The following is a 24,296-nucleotide window of genomic DNA, read 5'->3' as shown; positions in this document are numbered from 1 at the left end:
GGCGGCCCCGCCCCTCCCCGCAGGTCCCTCCCCTCCCCGCAGGCCCCGCCGCCGCCATCTTTGTTGGGGGCAGCCGGGCCTGGCTCGAGATGCCGAAGTCGTGTGCGGCCCGGCAGTGCTGCAACCGCTACAGCAGCCGCAGGAAGCAGCTCACCTTCCACCGGTAAGAGGCGGGGACCCGGGGTCGCGGGAGGCCCAGACCCGGGGCCCGCGAACCGACTTCGAGGCCTTGGCACGCTGGGTGGGAGCACCCAGGAGGCCCGAGGGCGTGCGGCCCGGGGACAGGCCAAGCTCCTGGGCCCAGAGGGGCTGGCGCCGCCTCGCCCGCCGTGGTGATGCGGCGAGGGGCGGACAGAGGGTCAGCGGCGCACCTGGCGGAGCTGGGGCCGGGACATGCCCGGAGCAGAGCAGGTGTCTGCTGAGCGGACGAGCGGGCCGCGGCCGGGGTTTGCTGTGCCCTGGCCCCTACAGCCCCCGCTGCGCGCCGCCCTGAAGGGAGGCGCGGCACCTGGGCGGTACAGTGGAGGAGTGGACCCCCCAAGGGGCGTCCGGGCAGTGGGAAGGGACTTTGCAGTGTCGCGGGAGGATGCTGGAGGCTTTGGAGTCTGCTGCTGCACTCCCCTGGCCCGGCCCGGGAGCAATCGCCCTTGGTCAAAGTTGCGCTTTCTCCAAGGTCCAGCCACGGCACCATTTCTCTACCCACTTTGGGCACATCTCCGAAGGGCGGCTTGTGCTCATCGCTCGCATTCCCTCTGCTCCCATTGCACTGTTTTGTGATAAATGCTTTGCTTGAAGTATACATAACGTACATGCAGAAAAATGCACGAATCATAAGTACACAGCCCGGCGTTTCCCCCGGCTGAATGCCACGTTACCGGCTGAACTGAAACGTTACCGGCTGGGCGCGGTGGCTCAAGTCTGTCATCCTAGCACTTTGGGAGGCCGAGGCGGGAGGATCGCTTGAGCCTGGGAGTTCGAGATCAGCCTGGGCAACAGAATGAGACCCTGTCTCTACAAATAATTTTTACAAATTAGCCAGGCAAGGTGGCGTGCCCCTGTAGTCCCAGCTGCTCGGGAGGGTGAAGTAGGAGGATTGCTTGAACCCAGGTTCGAGGCTGCAGTGAGCTATAATCTTGCCACTGCACTCCAGCCTGGGTGACAGAGCGATACCTCATCTCAAAATAAGAAATAAAACATCACTACCCCCAGGAAGACCCCCCACCTGAACCCCCTCCCAGGCCCCCCGCCTCTCTCCTGCCCAAGGAGAACCCTATCCTGCCCTCTGTCAGAGTGGATTGCACTTCATTTGCTTTCATTGCCACATTGAATGCAAGTACCAGAATTTACCGATTTGTTCTACAATGGAAGGGCATTTGGGTGGCCTCATTTTTTGGATGACAAATACATTGTTCTGGAGGCCGGGCGTGGTGGCTCATGCCTGTAATCCCACCACTTTGGGAGGCCGAGATGGGTGGATCACCTGAGGTCAGGAGTTCGAGACCAGCCTGACCAACATGGTGAAACCCCGTCTCTACTAAAAATACAAAAATTACCCGAGTGTGGTAGTGCGCACCTGAAATCCCAGCTACTCAGGAGGCTGAGGCAGGAGAATCGCTTGACCCTGGGAGGTGTAGGTTGCAGTGAGCCGAGATCGTGCCACTGCGCTCCAGCCTGGGCGACAGAGTGAGACTCTGTCTCAAAAAACAAAACAAAAAATCATTGTTTTGGCCAGTTTTGGTGGGACTTGTTGCGGTGCATCTATCTGTTTTGCCTCTGTCAGGTATGTACCTGGGGATGGAGTTGCCGCACCTTCTCTCTTGAAGCCGTTCCTTCCATTCCCATGAGAGCTCTGTCACGTCACTAGTGAGCCTTGTGATGTTAATTGACTTTGTGGCATTTCACACAACTGACCCCTGAGCCTGAGCCACTTTTCTCGCATGGCGTCTGGTACACTTCTTGGCTGCAGGTATCTCTTCTCAGTCTCCTTTGCTGGATCCTCCTTATTTCCAGCATTCAGTGTTGGAGCCCTGGGGTGTGGGCCATGGCCCAGGGGTGGCTTCTAGCTGTACTTGCTCCCCAGGGGCCCATCTCACCCAGGCTTATTGGTTCCGCAGGGTTGGCCTCCACACTGACGTCTCCAGATGCGTGTGGCTGTCTGTCACCCCAGCACATGGGAAGCCTAAAAAGCACCTCAAATTTAACTCCTACGATACAAAACAAACTTCTTTTTTTGGAGACAGACTCTCAGTTTGTTGCCCAGGTGGAGTGCAGTGGTTCAGTCTCGGCTCACTGCAGCCTCTGCCTCCCTGGTTCAGGTGATTCTTGTGCCTCAGCCTCCCAAGTAGCTGGAATAACAGGAGTGTGCCACCATGCTGGGCTAATTTTTGCATCTTTAATAGAGATGGGGTTTCACCATGTTGGCCAGGCTGGTCTCGAACTCCTGAGTTGAGGCAGTCGGCCTGCCTTGGCCTCCCAAAGTGCTGGGATTACAGGCATGAGCCACCATGCTCATCCACTACAAAACAAACTTCTGATCCCCTTAACCTGCCCTCCTGTAACTTCTTTTATCTCAAACATGAAACTCCTTCCTTCTCAATGTTACCATCTACAGGCAAACCTTACTGCATGACTTTCAAAATACATCCAAATCTGCCCTCTCAGTACCACTTCCTGCCAACACCTGGTCCCACAGCAATCAGGGTGGACTCAGGTTCCATCTCACCTCTGCCTAGAGCCTCCAGGGACTCCCCAACTGCTCAGGGCTCTGCGTCATGCAGTCCCCACTCCCTCTTGCTGTCTCAGCCGGACCTGTGTCAGTGGCCACTCCTGCTGCCCGTTCTGAAGCCCGCATCACTCGCGCTCCCACTTCCTGCGGTCTGTGCTCAAACATCACCCCTTCAGCTGCCTTTCCTGACCACCCCAGGGCTTCCCTCTGTCCGTTCTCTGGAGCAACTGTCATCCCTGGAAGACACAGTCCACATGTGTGTGGCTCGTCGGCTGTGCCCCTGCTCCAGAGTATCAGCTCCTTGGGGGCGAGGACTGTCTCATTACCCCCGTTCTCCAGCACGAAGAACAGGGCCTGGCTCATGGCAGGCTCCTGGCAAACGTAGCATTGGAAACAGCTCACTTGGGCTCTCTGGCCATGCTCGTGGTCTCGGGTTTCCTGTTAAGAATGCTTTAACAGCTGTGACAGAAGCTTCCAGAAATTAGACGTGATTTAACAAAGCGAGAGGACTGAACGTCTGCAGCTGTCCAGGGAAATACTCTGTGGTGATGTGAAAATTCTGAATGACTGAGGCGCCGGGTCCAGCTTTGCTGGGCCTCACATCCCCTGCCTCTGCCCTTAGGTTTCCGTTCAGCCGCCCGGAGCTGCTGAAGGAGTGGGTGCTGAACATTGGCCGGGGCAACTTCCAGCCCAAGCAGCACACGGTCATCTGCTCTGAGCACTTCCGGCCCGAGTGCTTCAGCGCCTTTGGAAACCGCAAGAACCTGAAGCACAACGCCGTGCCCACGGTGTTTGCCTTTCAGGACCCCACACAGGTAGGAGGGCTCTGTGCCTTCTGTCTGGTCACATCCAGCCTGCACTGTAGCAGCTGGGGGCAATGGGGGTGGCGACATGTGCGGGAAAAGCCAAGGCCAAGAACTACGGTGACAACAGCACTGTTGCGCCTCCGGGGTCCACAGCCCTGTGGCCCTGCTGGCCATGACCTCGGCTTTAAGGAAAGTCATAAATTAAAGCCACTTTAAAAATGAATCATTCTATGGCTGGATGTGGTGGCTCATGCCTGTAATCCCAGCACTTTGGGAGGCAGAGGTGGGTGGATCACCTGAGGTCAGGAATTCGAGACCAGCCCGGCCAACATGTTGAAATCCTGTTTCTACTAAAAATACAAAAATTAGCTGGGGGTGGTGGCAGGCGCCTGTAATCCCAGTTACTCGGGAGGCTGAGGCAGGAGAATCGCTTAAATCAGGAGGCAGAGGTTGCCTTGGTGGAGGTGGGATGTGTGGGCCTGGCCAAGGAGAGGGCTCACAAAGAGTTGGATGCTGAAGCCTTGAGATTGGATTCTGGGCCACAGGAGCACCCACCTGGAGTGGGCAGGCAGAGCAGTGGCGGGACAGGCCACAGGCCAGCAGCTCCCTGTGCTGGTGGATTTATCGGGAGAGGAAAGGGATCTGTGAATGAAGAGTGGAGCCGATGGGAAGAGCAAGGTGGCCACGTAGCAAACACACCCAGAGCGGCTGCCTGGGAGCCCTGCCCCATCTGTCCTCCCCAGCGCCCTTCCCAGATGGCCTCATGCACTCTGCCTCAACCTCTTCAGGTCGGCCGTCCCTTCCTTCAGGAAGCCCTCCTGGACCCTCAAACCCCAGCTGGCCTCCAACCCCTTCCTGCCCCTCTTCCTGTCCCCTGTGGCCCCTGCTGTCCTTCCTATTTCCCTCATTGGTTTTTGTCTTCTCCCTGGAACAGAATCTCCATGAGGGCAGGGGCTGCTTTCCCTGCTTCAGGCCCCAAACCCAGGACGCTGCCTGGCACAGCACAGGTGCTTGGGGTGTGTGTCCATAGATGAGCATCTAATTACTTTCATGTATTTGTGGTAATGTCTGTCCTGGAAAGATGATACTTGAGCCACTGGAAGTGGGGGACGTTTGTCATTGTAGCCCTCAGTGCTTCCAGTGCCAGGTTGGTGGGGAGAAGCTGGGTACGGCCCCTGCCAGCTCTGCCTTGTGGGCCCTGCACTGGGGCTGGCCTAGGGCCTGCAGGTTCTGCATCAGTGGCGCCTCGAGTGGTGAGCTGGGCTTCTGCCGCGTGCTGGCGGTCGTGGGGCCGGGTGCCAGGCCCTGGGGTGACACATAGGAAGTAGGTCTACAGGGACCTATTCAGGGCACTCTGACCATGATTTAGGGACATCTTTGGAGAAAGAGAAGCACACCAAGTGAACAGTGTGAATTGGGTTGAGCTTCAGGTCAGTTTCATTTAGCCACGGTTCGTTGATTGTGGCACGCGGTGGGCCAAGCAGCAGGGACAACCATGATGCCCGAGGCCTGCCCCGAGCTCTGAGGGTTCTTGGGGTCTGCATCCACTCTGTGTGTCTCTTGCAGCAGGTGAGGGAGAACACAGACCCTGCCAGTGAGAGAGGAAATGCCAGCTCTTCTCAGAAAGAAAAGGTGAGTGCACCGGACCAGGTACTTGAACGTTTAAATTATGCTGTGGGTTGAGACAGGGAGGCGGGATTTTCCCAGCACAGCCGGCCTGCAGGGCTGTCGCCTTTCCTCATATGCCAGTTTGGATTCCATGTTTTTCTGGAGGGAAGGCCCAAGCCTCTCAGCTTCCTTCTTTTCAATATAAAAGAATCTCTGTTGCTAGTAAGGATGGTGCCTGATTCCCTTTTTCTTTTCTTTTTTTTGTGACAGAGTCTCGCTGTGTCACCCAGTCTGGAGTGCAGTGGCATGATCTCGGCACACTGCAACCTCCCAGGTTCAAGTGATTCTCCTGCCTCAGCCTCTTGAGTAGCTGGGATTACAGATGCCTGCTACCACGCCAAATAAATACAAAAATTTAGCTGGACATGGTGGTGGGCGCCTATAATCTCAGCTACTCTGGAGAAAAATCACTTGAACCCAGGGGGTGGAGGTTGCGGTGAGCTGAGATCGCATCACTTCACTCCAGCCTGGGCAAAAGCGTGGAACTCCATTTCAAGGGAAAAAAAAAAAAAGTTGGCTGGGTGTGGTAGCATGTGCCTGTAGTCCCAGCTACTCAGGAGGGTGAGGCAGAATTGGTTGAACCCAGGAGGTGGAGGTTGCAGTGAGCCAGGATCATGCCACTGCACTCCAGCCTGAGTGACAGCTAGATTCCGTTTCAAAAAAAAAAAATTTAGTCAGTCATGGTAGTGGGTGCCTGTTTAATTCCAGCTACTCAGAAGGCTGAGGCATGAGAATCGCGTGAACCCTGGGGGCAGAGGTTGCAGTGAACTGAGATCGCACCACTGCACTCCAGCCTGGGTCACAGAGCGAGACTGTCTCAAAAAAAAAAAAAAAAAAGTTCAGTTCCAAGGTGTGTGCTAGGAGGAAGCTGGCAGTTTGTCGAGGGGCACAGACCCTGGAGCTGGTCCCTGGCTGTTGCCACTCCCCCAGATAGTAGCTGCAGGAGGGCCCTGCATCTCTAGGGCTATAGTGCCTGACTCCACGCTGCCGTTCCCAGGTCCTCCCTGAGGGGGGGGCCGGAGAGGACAGCCCTGGGAGAAAGATGGACACTGCGCTTGAAGAGCTTCAGTTGCCCCCAAATGCCGAAGGCCCCGTAAAACAGGTAAGACTGAGTGCAGAGGTGGCCTGTGCTTGGACCCAGGATGACTTGCTGCAAACAAAATGGAAACCAGTGAACACCTGCCATGAGACCCGTGTGGCGGGGCAGGGGGTGCAGCCTGCGTTTCAGAGCTCCCCAAATCCTCCACCATGGTATGGGCACATCTGGATTTTGGGAGACCAGCCAGGAGCGTCCGGCTGCCCGGGGGTTGTGCTGGGTGCGTGTCTGGTGGCCTGCTCACCCTGGCCCACCTTCCTGCTGGTGATGCAGCTCTCAGCTCTCACTCCCCTGTCCTCAGGTCTCGCCATGGAGGCCACGAGCAACAGAGGTTGTGGGCCGGCCGGCCAGCCCTGCGGGCCTGAGAAGGCCTCCGTCCAAGCAGCCATCTGATCACAGCTATGCCCTTTTGGACTTAGATTCCCTGAAGAAAAAACTCTTCCTCACTCTGAAGGAAAATGAAAAGCTCCGGAAGCGCTTGCAGGCCCAGAGGCTGGTGATGCAAAGGATGTCCAGCCGCCTCCGTGCCTGCAAAGGGCACAGGGGACTGCAGGCCAGACTTGGGCCGGAGCAGCAGAGCTGAGCCCCACAGGCTCCAGACGCAGAGGCGGCAGTGGCACCAGGGCCGGCAGGGCTTTGGAGCTCTGGCTGTGGACATCTTTGTCTGCTGTAGACACTGAGAAAGTTGGCCGTGAGGCCTGCCAGGCGGGGGATTGAGACAGTAGCCAAGCTCCCGGGCGAGAGCCCCGACGCCGTCTGGGGGACGTTTAGAGGCATGGCACTAGGAGTGCACGTCTGTGAGCACGATGAGCTTATCCTCCCACGGTTTAACGGAAGTCCAGGCTGAGGCTGATTCTGGACGCTGTCCTTTCAGCACATGCAGAGCGAGGGTTGTTGGAAGCCCCAGTGTGGGAGATGTTCCTCAGGGAGGAAGCCATGTGATGGGCCCGGCTGTGGCCGATGTGTGGTCCCCTCCTCCATCAGCCTGGACAGCAGCTCAGGGTTCTAAGGCGTGACTCCTGTCCCGGCCTGGTGTGCGGGCAGTGTAATAAAGTGTCTATCTGGTGTCACTCCCGTCATTTTCTTTAGTGCCGTGATTCCTTTTGCTAAGACTGACTTCCACGGCTGGGTGCGGTGGCTCACGCCTGTAATCCCAGCACTTTGAGAGGCCGAGGCGGGGAGATCACTTGAGGTCAGGAGTTTGAGACCAGCCTGGCCAACATGGTGAAACCCCATGTCTACTAAAAAGACAAAAATTAGCCGGGCATGGTGGCACACACCTGTAGTCCCAGCTACTTGGGAGGCTGAGGCAGGAAGATCAGTTGAACCTGGGAGGCAGGGTTTGCAGGAAGCTGAGATCGCTCCACTGCACTCCATCCAGTACTGTCACTGGGTGACAGAGCGAGACTCCGTCTGATTAAAAAAAAAAAAAAAAAAAAAAAAGACTTGCCTATTTCGTCTAATTTATAGCTTTAGTGAATTAAAGAAAACAAAAGTTCTGGCCTGATTTCCTAACTCGGGGTCTATTTCTCAGGCAATGTTTAATGTGGAAAATGGAACCCCAGCTTCACGTGAAGCCCTGTGGTTGAGTGAGGAGTGAAGGATGGGGAGGAGACCTCTGGGGAAGGGGTTCCGTCCCTCCTGAAAATGAACACGATAAACAGAAGAGCGCCAGCCTCTGCTTTCAGGAAAGGTTTATTTGTGGTGAGTGCCTTCTGTACAGTCGACTGCAAATGAAACGCAGAGGAAGGTGCCCAGAAGCGCCTGTGGCAGAGGCGCATGGGAAGCCCGGGGCCCAGGCTCATGCAACACGATGCTCACCGCGGCTCGGGCCGTGGGGCCGTCAGAGAAACCTTTTTAAAAAATGGAGATGAATATTACAGAATTGGACAACCTGAACTGCTTTTCAAAACCAGAAGAAGGAGGTTCTTAGCCGTTACTCAGATACCAGTGCTGGGGAGGGAGGCCTGACTTTAGCAACAGCTGTGGGTGGGCTGGAGGCCGGCGCAGCTTGGGGCCCCCAGCGCCAGCTGTCTCGGCCACTGCCTGGGCAGCGCTTGCTCCAAGGGGTCAGCAAAAGCGACTGATGGCTGCCACTTCCAGGACCCACGAGACAGGCCTCAGGTAACTTTACTGCAGCCAAAGCCCAGGCTGGAAGGGGTTCCGGCTCTGCCGCATTCTGCATCCCAAGTGGGCACGTGGAGGAAGGGTCTGAAGGAAGGCTCCGGAGCACAGGCCCTGGTGTCCCTGCGAGGACGCTGGACCTGCAGGAGCGGGGAGCTGCAGTGCCACCTGCTGGGTGCCACAGGCCAGGCCTGGGGTCCACACCGCCGAGTTGGGTGCGTCTGATGTCTTGCTGAGCGCCTGGTCCGTCCTCTTGAACTGCCCTTGCCCAGCACTGCACTCTGGAGGTGGGTGGTGCAGGCGGTGGAGGGATACAGGCCAGCTCAAGCCCGCTGGTGGCAGGGCGTTTTCCCACAGGGATACGGGAAGCCACCTGTGTCAGGGCCAGGCCCTGGGATCGGGAGTTACACTACCCTGTCCCAAGCCAAGGGGGCTGGTGGAATGATTTGAGCAGCTCTGGGAGTGGGGAAAAAAGACTAATTTCCAAACCTGTTTGTTCTCAGATAAAAAGCAGTTTTATAAACCCGCAATCTGCTCCAGATTCAAGCAGTAATATTTCAGCAGGAGGAGGTGGTCATGGGAAGTCAGCGCAGCAGACGGTCCCTGACCTGGAGGCCTGCCTGCTTTCCACGTTGTTTCCCATGTTCAGGATTTCAGGAGAAGCAGCTCACGCTCCTGTGGTGGAGGGCAGGGTGTTCCACAAACACCTCCAGACCCAACCAAGAACTACGGGGCGGCGCGCTGCGGGCCACACGCATACTCAGGGGACCCGGCAGAGTCAGGGCCAGGGCCCTTCCCTCCAGGAACCGGTCCTTGGTAAAACAGCCACGGGCCACACTGCAGTCTGGTTCCCAGTGGGGCTGCCTCAGTCCTACCCCCAGCACCCTCAAAAGCTGGGGTGTCTCTGCATGTCCCTTCACATAATTGATATGGTACCACCTCCTATAATAATAATATAAAATAAAAACATCTGATGTCTGGGTTTTTTCCCTGTTTCCAAATTTGTAGACTCCCAGGAAAATATTTTTTGCAGCCTTTTAAAAATCTGGTTCTTGGCAGTTTATCCATCTGTATCGATCCTGTGGGCTGTAAAGGAAAAGACAGACACAGGTGATCAGAAGGTGGCTGTTCCCATGCTCCTTTCTGCTGATGGGGCCAGCAGTCACCCGGACCAGCAGCTGGCTGGGCCCAGGTGAGGCAGAGCACCCGCTGCCAAAAATCCACTGCTTCTGGAACGTGGAGGTCTGCTTTCATCCCCCTCACTCAAGCCAGTTTCCAACGAGCTCACTAATTCCACCTGTGAAAGGGCCCCAGCCCCCTTTTTAAGGCACAAATCACAGGCGCTGAGTGAATCATGGGTCAAGGGCTAGTTGGCGTCTCTGCTCCCAGGCAGGCAGCTGAGGGAAGGTGGCCAGCAGCCCACACACTGAGCAACCGCTTTGAGGTCCCCGCCTCCATTAGCTGGTGACTGCGAAGGGACGGCTACTCACACTGCTTTGGTATCCGGAGGGCCTCACTGTCCAGCACCATCACCTGATGCAGGACGCCCCGGAACTGATAGAGCACTTTCAGGTTCTTCTCTTCCCCCACACAGGGGTCATAAAAGCCAGGCAGCCCAGCCTGTAACAAACAAATTGCTACTCTCAGTACTCCAGAGGGTCTAAGACCAGCACTCCTCCTCACTACCACCGGAGGGGCAGTGTGCACAGGCTCTGACATTCCCTGGGGAGGTGCAAACTTTGGGGCTTGAAGAAAAAGAAACAAGAATTTAAAAAAGTTGCCAAGACTTGCTTCTTAATAAAGGCCCCATCATCACACTAAGACAGGGCCACTAGATGATTTCTAGGGTGCCAGGAGCTCTCTGGCCTGAGCTAACCTGCATTTTCATCCTTCTGGATGGTCCACGCACCAGGCCCCAGAGGTGAGACTCACACATGTTACAAGTGACCTCATGCTCTTTCTGCAATGAGGCAAAAATAAACAGAATCAAATGCCATGAAGGCAGGCACGTGTTCTGTTTGCTGGTGTGGCTGGCCCACAGGCGGGGCTCAGTAAATCCTTATTGAGTGAGTGGTGAAAGAAATGACTGAATGAAGCAAATAGCTCCAAAGTGGGTACTGCTCAGGAGCTGGGCGGCATCCCACGCAGTAGATGCCGATGATGGCAAAGATCCCACTTCAAGGGGCCAGGCTGTCCTTGTCAGACTGAAGCTATTCTTCAAACCACTGTTTGTTTTTTTGAGACAGGGTCTTGCTCTGTCACCCAGGCTGGAGTGCAGTGGCACAATCACAGCTCACTCTAGCCTCAACCTCCTGGGTTCAACCAATCCTCCCGCTTTAGCCTCCCGAACAGCTGGGACAACAGGCACATGTCACCATGCTCAGCTAATTTTTTCTCTTTTTCGTAGAGATAGGGTTTTGCCATGTTGTCTAGGCTGATCTCAAACTCCCGGGCTCGAGCAATCTGCCCACCCTGGCCTCCCAAAGTGCTAGGACTACAGACGTGAGTCACCGCGCCCAGCCCGTTCAGATCTGTGAGCACGTGGCATGTGGTGGCTGGTGCTGCTGTACCTTGGAGGCCTCCGTGAGGATGAGCTTCGAGTCCTTCACCAGGCACTGCAGGGGAACAGTCACGTCAATCACCTTCACCTTCTCACTCTTCCTGCTCTTGTCATTGACAAACTTCCCGTACCAGGCATTGACGATGATGAGGCCTAAGGACAGACTCCGAGTAGAGGAAGGCCTTCTCCAGGCACCTCCCTGTGCCGCTTGGAGACCCCCAGCGCCCACCCTGGCCCAAGAGAGGACACATATTCTCACCCATTCTGGACTCTTCTGCCTCAATTATCCTTCGGACAGATTCCTGCATCAGCCGGACCTGGCAGAGAACAAGGATGACACAGTCAGGGCCCCACCAGGCCTGCTCCACCTCTGGTCAGAGGGCCACAGGCAGGCAGTCTTGTCCATGCCAACATGCCCGCTCAGGGCCTGGAAAGCAAGGGAGTGGGCGCCCTGACAGCTCTGCTACCCAAGTGGCTCTCTCTGAAACTCCTAGACCTAGGGCAGGCAGCTCTGGGTCAGAAGGTGAGAAGCACCAGAAACGGCATGACCCTCCTGTGGCCGCCGGTGGGAGCTCCCTTCCTGGGGATCATAAATGTGTGGGTGGGATTTCTTGACTCAATAAAAAAACATTGCATGCGTTGTCAGCTTTAAAAATAAAAGAGATTTCACAGGAGAAGCTGGAATCCCAGCTCCTCCTGAGAAAGGACCTGTGTCCTCCTGTGGCGCCATTCTACTGGGCATAGCTGTGCTGCCCACTCAGACAGGCATGTGCTCGCCAGGCCACACACACGGCCCACGGCCACCTGGGAGTGTGCTCACCACTTACCCAGGAAGCCTGCTCCCTCCTGCTCCGTAAAAGGCAGAGCACTCAGAGAGAAGGAAAAGAGGCCAACACTCACCACTTTAAAAAAGCCCTTGTTATGCCTTTGGAGGGTAACTATCTTTAGGGCAGGACCTGCAGAGCCCAGTAGCGCATCCCACAGTAAAGACTACATGGAGAGCTGAGTTGCTAGAGAAGAGAAGTCTGACATCGAAGGCCTGAGACCAACATGTGGGGTGTGGAGTGTGTCCCCTGCAGCCCTCGCTTGGGAACGGTGGAGCAGCACTCACAGCGGACTCTGCCTCTTGCTTCTTCTGCAGCACGTCGGTGGCGGCGCTTTCCCTCTGCTTCTCCAATTCCCTTACGCGAGAGGAACACAAGCCCCATGTTAGCGTGGCGCTGCCCAGCTTCCAGCCAACACAGCGCCTCCCGTGCTGGACCTGAGCCCAGCAAACAGTCTGTCATCTTACTGGAGTTCCAGTTCTAGAACTTTAAAAAATATTCCCACGACAGTCTCAGGCAAGTCTGTTGGTCACAGGCTGGCAGCGTTCATTTTACCCTTAGATGGCTCCGCCCCACCTCCTCACCGAGCTGACGGGCACCCACTGTCAGTCTCTTTGGAAAGAAGACCCCACCACACGAGAATTTCAGGAGATCCCACCAACCTTGTGGGATTATTATTTTTCTTATTTTTTTATTTATTTTTTTTTTTTGAGACGGAGTCTCGCTCTGTCCCCCGGGCTGGAGTGCAGTGGCCGGATCTCAGCTCACGGCAAGCTCCGTCTCCCGGGTTCACGCCATTCTCCTGCCTCAGCCTCCCGAGCAGCTGGGACTACAGGTGCCTGCCACCTCGCCCGGCTAGTTTTTTGTATTTTTTAGTAGAGACGAGGTTTCACCAGGTTAGCCAGGATGGTCTCAATCTCCTGACCTCGTGATCCACCCGTCTCGGCCTCCCAAAGTGCTGGGACTACAGACTTGAGCCACCACGCCCGGCCCTTAATTTTAATTTTAAAATAGAGATGGGGGTCTCACTATATTGCCCAGGCTAGTCGCGAACTCCTGGGCTCAAGTGATCCTACTGTCTTGGCCTCCAAAAGTGCTAGGATTACAGGCATGAGTTACTAAATAAGACTTTTGGTAGGAACAACTAATACCACTTTGGACACAGAGATCCGCTTTCCTGTAACAAAGTATGGGCCTTGGGGTCAGTATATGCCTGTCCTCCCAGAAGACTGTTCCAAGCTTCAAGCCTCCTAGCGAACTAGGATTCTGAATCCAAAGGCCAGAGGGGCCCAGAAGAGGAGATTCATTCCTTTATCAGAGATTCTCTAAGTGCAATGCTTTATTTACTAAATGAGATATTACAAAGTAACAAATCTATACCAGCTCTCAGTTTTGTGTAGAGATGCTTGCACTAATAATTTAGGGTTCATGGCATGCCCCAATGGATTATCTAAGAAACTGCAAAATAAATTGCGTTTCCATGACTTTCAAGACTATAGTTAATGCAGGCCCCTTACCTAAGAATCCAGAACGCATTCCTCTTAAACTCAGGGCCGGGAAAGGAAAACTGTTTATTTCTTGAGGCTATGGTTTAGAGACTCAACACTTTTTTTTTTGGAGACGTAGTCTCGCTCTGTTGCCCAGGCTGGAGTGCGGTGGGCGTGATCTTGGCTCACTGCAAGTTCCACCTCCCAGGTTCACGCCATTCTCCTGCCTCAGCCTCCTGAGTAGCTGGGACTACAGGCGCCCGCCACCACACCTGGCTAATTTTATTTTTTTGTATTTTTAATAGAGACGGGGTTTCACTGTGTTATCCAGGATGGTCTTGATCTCTTGACCTCGAGATCTGCCCGCCTCGGCCTCCCAAAAGTGCTGGGATTACAGGCGTGAGCCACCGCGCCCGGCCTTTTTTTTTGAGACTGAGTCTTGCTCTGTCGCCCAGGCCGGAGTGCCATGGCACCGTCTCGGCTCACTGCAACCTCTGCCTCCCGGGTTCAAGCAATTCTCCTGTCTCAGCCTCCTGGGTAGCTGGGAGTACAGGCGCATGCATGCCACCATGCCCAGCTAAGTTTTCTATTTTTTAATAGAGACAGGGTTTCGCCATGTTGGCCAGACTGGTCCTGAATGCCTCACCTCGGGTAATCTACCTGCCTCAGCCTCCCAAAATGCTCGGATTACAGGCGTGAGCCACCGTGCCCGGCCGAGGCCCAACACTTCTATAAACTCCAGTCCTTTCTAAGAGCAGGAATTACAAATGAAGACATAACAGCAGTCCAACTACTGACAATGATGAGAAATAGTTAACATTTACCAATCGTGGCCCAGACATCAGCCTAAGCGCTTTACATGCATTAATTAACTCAGGTTTTCCTCATCACTCGATGCAGTAGGCTCTGTTATCCCCTCCATTTTAAGGGTGAGGAAACTGAGGCACAGGGCTGGCTAGTGACATGCCCATGATGTGTCAACTCACTTCTCTTTCTGAGCCCTGAGGTATGGTTTGATGATCAGACGGTGCATGGCAAAGTAGACCACTAGAGGCCCCACGGTGGCATAGAACACAGCGCTGGGCAGCAGCTGGTCCGTCAAGTGAATAGGGAAGAAGTATGTCTGACTGGCCCTGTTGAGCCTGCGGAAAAATACAAAAAACAAAACACCCAAGATGAATCAGGTTTTCCAGGGAAGGGCAATGGGGTGTCAGCCACAGGAGAACTTGTGCTGCGTCCAGTTGCGAGTTAAAGGAGGCTGCAGTCTGCTCCTTTCACAGTCCACCGCCTTCTGCTGGCCTCCTGTTCCAAAGTCTGGCTGATGGATCTGACACTGTGACAGAAGAAAGATCCCGGTATCTGCTGACCTCCAGTCAAAGCAACAACAGGAACACTTCACAGGGTCAACGTCCCCTATAGGTGCATTCGGTCATAGGCTGGAGAGGACAGGAATGGGCTCCTCCAGATGGCACTGGAGAGTCACATCTCAGTCCTTAACTGAGGTTTCCAAAGAAGTTGGTGAAGACTTCAAAAGTTAGTCAGTTAAGGAGGTTCTGCTTCTAGTGGTGGCCGAGTAGCTCCTATTGGACCAATGTGTAAACTCTGGACCACATATAAAAAAAATTGGCCAGGCATGGTGACTCACGCCTGTAATCCCAGCACTTTGGGAGGCCGAGTTGGGCGAATCACCTGAGGTCAGGAGTTTTAGACCAGCCTGGCCAACATGGTGAAACTCCGTCTCTACCAAAAATACAAACATTAGCCGGGTGTGGCGGTGCCTGTTTGTAGTCCCAGCTACTCGGGAGGCTGAGTGAGGCAGGAGAATCGCTTCAACCCAGGAGGCAGAGGTTGCAGTGAGCTGAGATTGTACCACTGCACTCCAGCCTGGGTGACAGAGCGAGACTCTGTCTCAAAAAAAAAAAAACGAAAGAAAGAAATTATCCAGTATGAAGAACAAAGAGGAAAAGGATTGAGGACGCATGGACACAATGTCAGAAACCCGTGGAAGACTGTTAAGTTTAATACATTGGTAATTAGAGTCCCAGTGATGAAAAGGAAATTTACAGATGCAAGAAGTTTAGGAAACCCCAAGCATGATAAATACAACAAAAGCCATATCTATGTACATCACAAACTGCTGAAAAGCCAAAAAAAGAAAAACTGTTGAGTAGCCACTGACAATACCTGACCATACCCCTCCAGAATAAAAGCAATTCCAGAATTGATAAAGAACACTCAAAACCTGGCCGGGTGTGGTGGCTCACGCCTCTAATCCTAGCATTTTGGGAGGCCGAGGCAGGCGGATGGCTTGAGGTCAGGAGTTTGAGACCAGCCCGGCCAACATGGTGAAACTCTGTCTCTACTTAAAATACAAAAATTAGTTGGGTGTGGTGTCAGACGCCTGTAATCCCAGCTACTCAGGAGGCTGAGGCAGAAGAATTGCTTGAACCTGGGAGGTGGAGGTTGCAGTGAGCTGAGATTGTGCCACTGCACTCCAGTCTGGGGAACAAGAATGAAACTCTGTCTCAAAAAAAAAAAAAAAAAAAAAAACACACACACACACACATATAAACAGAGCTAGGTTAAATGTGAATGGGCAAAAAAATAAATAGTAAGCATAAGAAGGCTAAAAGAGCTATATAATAACAGATAAAGTAGACCTCAAGACAAAAAGTTTTTTTTTTTTTGAAGTGACGGGGTCTCACTCTGTCATCTAGGCTGAGAGGCACAGTCAGAGCTCACTACCACCGTGAGCTCCTGGGCTCAAGTGATCCTCCCGTCTTGGCCTCCCAAAGTGTATGAGCCACTGTACTGAGCCTTTGAATATTACTTGAGGAGAGATGGCTGATGCCAACTCTGATCTTGGTAAGTGATTTGGCTTTTGTTTCCAAAACTGAGCTGTGATCCACTTTTATTCACTCGCTGAGTTCCTATCAAGTACTAGGATGGGTTTTAAGCTCTAGAAGTGCAGATGAGAATAAAATGGACCAAGTCCAAGTGCTTATTTCTGATGAGGAGTGGAGGAGATGGCCCTTCAGATGGAGACTGGTTCGCCAGAGACTAAACATGGTGGGGGGATCACCTGGGGCAAGGGAAAGGGCTACGATGTATACAAGGTGAATTAGGGGACATTTGAGCAGAGAGCAGATACCTACAGGGAGTGAAGGAAATGGCCACATATTTATCTGCAGACTGAGAAATAGCAAAGGCCACCTCATAAGCAGGAGGGGGCCTGGTGCGTGCCAGGCTCAGGGGGTCGGGATGGCTGGAGTTGGGGGAGAGAGAAATACTACATCACGGAGGGCGTTGCAGGCTCCAAAGTCTCTGAAGGGCTTTGGCCTCTGCCTGGAATTCAAGGAATCTCTGAGGTTTTAGGCAGAAGACAGACGTGAACTGCCTTCAATTTTAAAAAGGACTCCTACGGAGAGCAGACACACAAGGAGGGAGTGGGGGTCAGTGGGGAGGGTGCTGTGTAATAAGACAAAGAGGTTGGCGGCAGTGAGGTTGAGAAATGGCCAGATTGGGGATACACTTTTGGAGTACATGTTCATGAGATGATTTTGAGATATGTCTGATTTGGAGTGTGTGAGAGAGAGAGATGGAGGCTGACTCCAAGGTTTTTGGACAGAGCAAGTAGAAGGCTGGAGCTCTCATTTACTGATAGGAAAGAAGGCTGGGCGCTGTGGCTCACACCTGTAATCCTAACACTTTGGGAGGCCAAAGCGGGATAACTGCTTGAAGTCAGGAGTTCAAAACCAGCCTGGGCAACCAAGTGAGACTCTGTCTCTATAGAAATAAAATAAAAAAAGAGAGAGGGATGGGAAAGACTTCAGGCGGAGCAGGTTCTGAAGCACCTACGAGTCTGGGGGCACAGGGAGGGACAGAGTTCTGTTTGGATACGTGACATTAGTGATGCTGTTAGGTATCCAAGTAGAGATTAGGAAAAGAAAGCTGGACGCATATATGAGCTGGAGATTAAGGGGGTGGTCCAAGCTGGCGCTTGCAACGTGACAGTCCTCAGGGCATGAAAGAAACGAGGCTGGACATGACTGCTTGGGAGTGAGTCTGGAGAGAGAAGGGCTGTGCCCTGCAGTGGTGCCTCCATTTAGAAGTTTGGGACACAGAGAGCAGCCATCTGGTACGGAAAGCCAGAGCAGGGCGTGGTATCCTGTAACTCAAGGCGGAGAGGCCGTGAGGGCAGGAGGGAATAGCCACCGAGGCAGCAGGTGCAGAGACCAAGTGAGCTGAAGAAGAATCACCCTCTGGTCTGTCACAGGAGGGAGGGTGCGCCACTGATGACCGAGAGGGCTGGTTTTTCTGGAGAGGCCTGACTGGAGCGGGTTTACAAAGAAAGAAGACGGATGCAAGCGAAAACAGACAATTCTTTTTTTTGAGACGGAGTTTCACTGTTGCCCAGGCTGGAGTGTGGTGGTGCCATCTCGGCTCACTGCAAGCTCCGCCTCCTGGATTCACTGCCATTCTCCCGCCTCAGCCTCCTGAGTAGCTGGAACTACAGGTGCCTGCCACCACGCCCGGCTAATTTTTTGTATTTTTAATAGAGATGGGGTTTCACCGTGTTAGCCAGGATGGTCTCAATCTCCTGACCTTGTGATCTGCCCGCCTTGGCCTCCCAAAGTGCTGGGATTACATGTGTGAGCCACCACGCCTGGCCAAAAACAGACAACTCTTTTGAGGAACTAAGGAGAAGACAGTGACTAGATTCAGGTGGAGCAAGGGTGTGTGTGCCAATGAAAACCCCTGGTGAGAGGGATGAATCAACACAGCAGCTGCTACTGGAGATGCTGTGCCTGGGTGACAGCTACCAGGCCAGTGACTCCAGGAGGCCTGGGCTGCTAGGCTGCCATCCTGTGACATCAGGCGAGGCTGCTGGGTAGCTGCTGGAGCTCAGACACACACCTCACTCACTCAGAGTTGGAACTATGCACTCGTTGAAATTTGCTTACTCAGCAAAAACAAGCAGCTGTATTTTTTTTTTTTTTTTTTGCGACGGAGTCTCGCTCTGTCGCCCAGGCTGGAGTGCAGTGGCCGCATCTCAGCTCACTGCAAGCTCCGCCTCCCGGGTCTATGCCATTCTCCTGCCTCAGCCTCCCGAGTAGCTGGGACTACAGGCGCCCGCCACCTCACCCGGCTAGTTTTTTGTATTTTTTAGTAGAGACGGGGTTTCACCGTATTTAGCCAGGCTAGTCTCGATCTCCTGACCTTGTGATCCACCCGTCTCGGCCTCCCAAAGTGCTGGGATTACAGGCTTGAGCCACCGCGCCCGGCCTTTTTTTTTTTTTTTGAGACGGAGTCTCGCTCTGTCGCCCAGGCTGGAGTGCAGTGGCCGGATCTCAGCTCACTGCAAGCTCCGCCTCCTGGGTTTACGCCATTCTCCTGCCTCAGCCTCCCAAGCAGCTGGGACTACAGGTGCCTGCCACCTCGCCCGGCTAGGTTTTTGTATTTTTTAGTAGAGATGGGGTTTCACTGTGCTAGCCAGGATGATCTCCATCTCCTGACCTCGTGATCCGCCCGTCTTGGCCTCCCAAAGTGCTGGGATTACAGGCTTGAGCCACCGCGCCCGGCCGTATTTTTTTTTTTTTTTGAGACGGAGTCTCGCTCTCCCACCCAGGCTGGAGTGCAGTGGTGCGATCTCGGCTCACTGCAAGCTTCGCCTCCTGGGTTCACACCATTCTCCTGCCTCAGCCTCCCGAGTAGCTGGGACTACAGGCGCCCACCACCACGCCCAGCTAATTTTTTGTATTTTTAGTAGAGACGGGGTTTCACCGTGTTAGCCAGGATGGTCTTGATCTCCTGACCTCGTGATCCGCCCGCCTTGGCCTCCCAAAGTGCTGGGATTACAGGCATGAGCCACTGCGCCCGACTTTTTTCTTTTTTCTTTTTTTTGAGACGGAGTCTTGCTGTCCCCCAGGCTGGAGTGCAGTGGTGCGATCTCGATCTCAGCTTACTGCAACCTCCGCCTCCGTGTTCAAGCAATTCTCCTGCCTCAGCCTCCCAAATAGCTGGGATTATAGGCACGTGCCACCACGTCTGGCTAATTTTTGTATTTTTAGTAGAGATGGGGTTTCGCCATGTTGGCCAGGCTGGTCTCGAACTCCTGACCTCAGGCGATCTGCCCGCCTTGGCCTCCTAAAGTGCGGGGATTACAGGCATGAGCCACTGCACCCAGCCAAGCAACGGTGTCCTTAAGAACAAAATTACAATGCAAAGGCTATTTCAGCCTTAACTTGGATAAAGCCTGGTTGAGTGAAGGTGACAGGCATTCCTTGACCAGAAAGGCCTGAGTTCAACTTACTTGACTTTGAGAGAAACGCCCTGTGGAACTCCAATGCTGACAGCTGCACCCAAAACGCTGTGCCTGGAGATCTTCCTCTCGGCTCCGTACTCCACCACCGTCCCAAAGAAGCCTGCTCTGCAGGGAGAGAATGCGGTCTGTGCCTGTGTCCCCCTCATTCATCACTTCAGCAGCAGCTGTCATTTGAGAAGAGGCCAGGTACCTGTCCCTTCCCTCCCTCCAGCCTCCTCGACCCCCAGGGAGCAGATTCATGACAGAAGAAAGTCGGGACACCCATGGTCTAGTTCTTCCACGACACTCGAAGCTCCTCAAGGGCTGGGACTGTAATGGTAAATCCCCCACAGCCTCAAAATAGGAAGCTCTCCAAAAACGTCACACACACGTAGATATTCACATGAGCAGGTATCTTACAGCAACTGGCTCCACGTGAAGACCCGCATGCACAGCCAGCGTGCTTCCACGCCGGCCAGGCCAGGACTTACTTGAGGGATCCTTTCACGCGAGTCTGATCGTCATCTTGGAATTTGTGCTGATAGCTGATCAGTGCAAAGGAGTGAGGGATTCCCAGCTGGGGAGACAGAGGTGCAAGGATGCGTGGCTGGGACGTGCGACTCCGTGGGGAGGTGGGTATCTGCCCTCCCATTAGCTCTGGGCATCTGCTGCACACAGGCCTTTAAGGCAAAGGTCACGGTCTGGCAGCCACACCGAGTACACGATGGTTTATTAGCAGCCAGTAGTTAAAAACTGGAAGACTTCACAGAAAACCCAGTGTTCTAGCTTCTCACAAGAAATAAAAGCTCTGGCGACACTGAGCCTGTGCTCCTAGGTGGCAGCGGCTGGTGAGAGCCAAGGAGCAGTGGCCCATGTGGGGTGGCTTCTCATGCACTAGCCCTGGCCTGGCCACAGGGGTGTCCGAGGGCAAGATTCTGCTGTGGGGCTTCATGTGCCCACCCCCGATTCCACGGGCTGCTCCCACCAGACATTAAGATGTTGCTCTGCTTTAGGATGATCTGACATAGCTGCCCTAGGCGCCCGAAGGCAACTGCATTTCATACTGGAAGGTTCCACTAGGGTCACTGAGAGCCTGCCCCTCAGGGCCCTGCGTGGGCTCAGACTTAGTGGTGATCAGAACGCAGGATTTAAAGGGCACACTGAGTGCTTGGGAGGAGGGGTCCACCCAGAGCTCTGTCTGCAGGAGACGATGGCTGCTTGGCTCACCTGCAGGGCCACAGTGAAGTGGCTGGTTTTAGTGTCCCGGACGATGCTAGTGTTCATGGCTGACTGGATACCCCATCGCCACTGCAGGTAGCCCACGGTGTTCTTGTCTAGGTTCCGAGCTAGGACGGTGGTCAGGCCGGGTCGGATTCCACGGGATGAAAACTGCAGAGCACAGTTTGTTGTCACAAAGCTGGAGAGACACACAGACAGAATAGGTCCTGGATGGCACCTGCTCTCAGCTGTTCTTTGTCACTTCCTCTCTGCCTGGCTAAGACCTTACTGTCACGTCTATGCATCCCTGGGCCAGCTCCCAGTAAAAAAAAAAGCAGAAGGTTAGGCCTCTGTCCACACAGCAGCAGGGAGGGTCCTAGCCAGAATCTTCCCAGTAACGTCTCGACTCCCCTCAGCCGCCCTAACTTTAGCTACAACCAAAGAGGCACCTGACTGTCTGCATTCCTAAGCCAGCGGGTGCAACCCCACTCAAGCTAGAATGGATGGGGGCCGAGGGGTGCGACTCAGAATCACCTACGGAGGGTCTCAAATTACGTAGTCCAAGACAGTGGCGCCCAAACTACTGCACGCTGGAATCACCCGGCTCATCCCCAAATCACGGCTGGCTGGCTTCTCCGCCGGCATGCTGATTTCCTCAGTGCGGGCCTGGAGTGCGAAGTGTCCCAATGATTCCAAAGTGCAGTAGAGTTTGAGAATCACTTACCTAGAGGACACCCTAGCCCTATGGAACCAGAATTTCTGGGTGGAGGCATCAGTATATTTTTAGAGCTGCTGTGATTTTTGATGTACACCGACAGCTGGGTACTAGTGACAAAAACTACAGGCAAAGCGAGCACGGGAAGCCGGTTCCCGAAAAGGGCCTCTGCAGTTTCTTTCCAAGGGAGTCCAGCCCCATCTTCTGGTGGGAAAGGGGTATTTCATTTTACTAACAATGAAATTCACACTTCATTCAAGGTGATGAAGGGTAAACTAACAGCTGGTTTCTTTAATAAAGAGCTCAACATCAATTGCCTAAGTTTCTTTCTCTCCTTTCTAAGCTCTAGAGGTAATGTTTATGGCATTAAAATAACAGCAGGCAGGCTCACTGGCTCACACCTGTCACCTCAGCACTTTGGGAGGCTGAGGAGGCAAATTGCTTCACCCCAGGAGTTTGAGAACAGCCTGGGCAACAAGGCAAAACCCCCATCTCTACAAAAAATACACAAAATTAGCCGGGTTTGATGGCACGTCCTGTAGTCATAGCGACTTGGGAGGCTGAGGAGGAAGGATCACCTGAGCCTGGACAGGTCGATTTTTTTTTTTTTTGATGGCGTTTCACTCTTGTTGCCCAGGCTGGAGTGCAGTGGCGTGATCTCAGCTCACTGCAACCTCTGCCTCCTGGGTTCAAGGGATTCTCCTGCCCCAGCTTCCCGAGTAGCTGGGACTACAGGCGTCCGCCACCATGTCTGGTTAATTTTTTGTATTTTTAGTAGAGACGGGGTTTCACCATGTTGGCCAGACTGGTCTGGAATTCCTGCCCTCAGGTGATCCACCCGCCTCGGCCTCCCAGTGTGCTGGGATTACAGGTGTGAGCCACCGTGCCCAGTCAACAGGTCGTTATTTTTGACTTAATGAGTCAAAATATTGGCTTATTGGGCCGTAACTCCATCATAAATCAGGGAACATCTGCAACTTGATCCAAGGATTAGAGAACCCTGGTTAGCCGACATCCATAACTAATCTGGTCACTACATATTAAGAAACTGGACTGGTAGGCCAGGCGCGGTGGCTCATGCCTGTAATCCCAGAACTTTGGGAGGCCAAGGCGGGTGGATCACAAGGTCAAGTGATGGAGACTATCCTGGCCAACATGGTGAAACCCCGTCTCTACTAAAAATACAAAAATTAGCCAGGCGTGGTGGCGTGTGCCTGTAGTTAGTTCCAGCTACTCAGGAGGCTGAGACAGGAGAATCACTTGAACCTGGGAGGTGGAGTTTGCAGTGAGCCGAGACTGCGCCACTGTACTCCAGCTTGGTAACAGAATGAGACTCCCTCTCAAAAAAAAAAAAAGAAAAAAAAAAAAAAAAAAGAAACCGGCATCTTTGGTCACACATCATCCCCTTGTTTATAAATCAGTCGTCCTTCCATCTAAATCTGCTCAAGTCTAATAAGCTCTGGGCAGCAGCACTAAATTCAGTTTCCAAGCCTGTAAGCACTGATGATCAGTCCACCCCAGACTCTTGGTGGCCACTCCATGAACAGACACTGAGGCTTGCGCAGACAAAACGGCCAGAAGATTTTCCTTAATAAAGTGTCTTCCAAGCTTGTGTAACCTTAAGAATCACCTGGGGGACTTGAAACACCTCAATTCCCAGTCCCCTCCCTCATAGGACCCAGGGCAGCTTTTTCTTTTTATTTTTTTTTAAGACAGAGTCTCGCTCTGTCACCCAGGCTGGAGTGCAGTGGCCGGATCTCAGCTCACTGCAAGCTCCGCCTCCCGGGTTCACGCCACTCTCCTGCCTCAGTCTCCCGAGTAGCTGGGATTACAGGCGCCCGCCACTGTGCCCGGCTAATTTTGTTATTTTTAGTAGAGACAGAGTTTCACCATGTTGGCCAGGCTTGTCTTGAACTCCTGACCTCAGGCGACCCGCCTGCCTCGGCCTCCCAAAGTGCTGGGATTACAGGCGTGAGCCACCACGCCTGATCAGCATTTCTTTTTTTTTTTTTCTGAGAAAGGGTCTTGCTCTGTTACCCAGGCTGAAGTGCAGTGGTGTCATCATGGCTCACTGCAGCCTCGACCTCCTGACCTCAAGCGATCCTCCCACCTCAGCATCCCACGTAGCTGGGACTACAGGTGTGTGCTACCATGCCTGGTTAATTTTTATATTTTTCATAGAGTCAAGGTTTTGCCATGTTGCCTAGGCTGGTCTCAAACTCCCGAGCTCAAGTGATCATCTCACCTGGCCTCCTAAAGTGCTGGGATTACAGGCGTGAGCCACCACACCCAGCCCCCGAGGCAGCTTCTAACCAGCATCTGAGGTGACCAATCTAAGAAGACAGGGTCAGGACACTGATTTGTGTACAGATGCGGTTTCCCTGCTGTTCTCTTCTAAGTTTGAATCCCCGTCCCCTTCTCAGACGCAGTAGGTGAATCCAATGACGTGGAGCAGCACCCACGTGATGCCCCATGGCAGCATGTTCCGCATTCCTTCCACCTTTTTTTAAATTATTTTTTTCGAGGCAGTCTTGCTCTGTCACCTAGGGTGGGGTGCAGTGGTGCAGTCTCAGCTCATTGCAGCCTCAACCTCCCGGGTTCAAGCAATCCTCCCACCTTGGCCTCCCAAAACCCTGGGATTGCAGGTGTGAGTCACACAGGCTCCTTTTCCTCTTTGTGTGTTTGGAAGCACTGCTTTATTTTTTATTTTTTTTGAGATGGAGTCTCGCTTTGTCGCCCAGGCTGGAGTGCAGTGGCCGGATCTCAGCT

At 53.6% G+C, this 24,296-nt stretch overlaps 2 protein-coding genes across 15 annotated transcripts in view; one reads left to right on the top strand and one right to left on the bottom strand.

Annotated features, from left to right (window-relative positions):
- The first annotated feature begins 56 nt into the window (after positions 1 to 56).
- THAP3 (THAP domain containing 3) lies at positions 57 to 8,790 on the top strand. 11 transcript variants are annotated; one of them, XM_077977918.1, is made up of 5 exons: positions 57 to 163; positions 3,348 to 3,540; positions 5,101 to 5,163; positions 6,197 to 6,301; positions 7,830 to 8,790. In XM_077977918.1, exons 1-5 carry the CDS (start codon positions 90 to 92, stop codon positions 7,893 to 7,895), a joined length of 501 nt encoding a protein of 166 aa, XP_077834044.1. In that variant the 5' UTR covers positions 57 to 89; the 3' UTR covers positions 7,896 to 8,790. The 11 variants fall into 11 exon arrangements, with proteins under 11 accessions (XP_077834044.1, XP_077834042.1, XP_077834038.1 ...); XM_077977916.1 differs by having other exon boundaries at positions 5,098 to 5,163; XM_077977912.1 differs by having other exon boundaries at positions 5,098 to 5,163; positions 6,170 to 6,301; positions 7,830 to 7,910.
- Positions 7,975 to 24,296, bottom strand: part of DNAJC11 (DnaJ heat shock protein family (Hsp40) member C11) — a 72,153-nt gene continuing 55,831 nt past the window's right edge. For 2 of the 4 annotated variants that reach the window (XM_077977430.1, XM_028840421.2), the window contains exons 8-16: positions 20,822 to 21,011; positions 20,086 to 20,171; positions 19,604 to 19,720; positions 14,277 to 14,432; positions 12,091 to 12,160; positions 11,239 to 11,296; positions 10,990 to 11,132; positions 9,910 to 10,039; positions 7,975 to 9,505 (exon numbers count right to left, since the gene is read on the bottom strand). In XM_077977430.1, the coding sequence (XP_077833556.1) occupies positions 9,480 to 9,505; positions 9,910 to 10,039; positions 10,990 to 11,132; positions 11,239 to 11,296; positions 12,091 to 12,160; positions 14,277 to 14,432; positions 19,604 to 19,720; positions 20,086 to 20,171; positions 20,822 to 21,011 (976 nt within the window). In that variant the 3' untranslated portion in view covers positions 7,975 to 9,479. Of the gene's footprint in view, positions 9,506 to 9,909; positions 10,040 to 10,989; positions 11,133 to 11,238; positions 11,297 to 12,090; positions 12,161 to 14,276; positions 14,433 to 19,603; positions 19,721 to 20,085; positions 20,235 to 20,755; positions 21,012 to 24,296 lie in introns of all 4 variants that reach the window. The other 2 variants (XM_077977415.1, XM_077977422.1) reach the window with 2 other exon arrangements.

The sequence above is a fragment of the Macaca mulatta genome, chromosome 1, assembly GCF_049350105.2.
Source record: "Macaca mulatta isolate MMU2019108-1 chromosome 1, T2T-MMU8v2.0, whole genome shotgun sequence".
In the NCBI taxonomy this organism is placed as follows: Eukaryota; Metazoa; Chordata; class Mammalia; order Primates; family Cercopithecidae; genus Macaca; species Macaca mulatta.
Note: the sequence above shows the minus strand (reverse complement) of the source record. Positions and strands in the feature narration are given on the sequence as shown.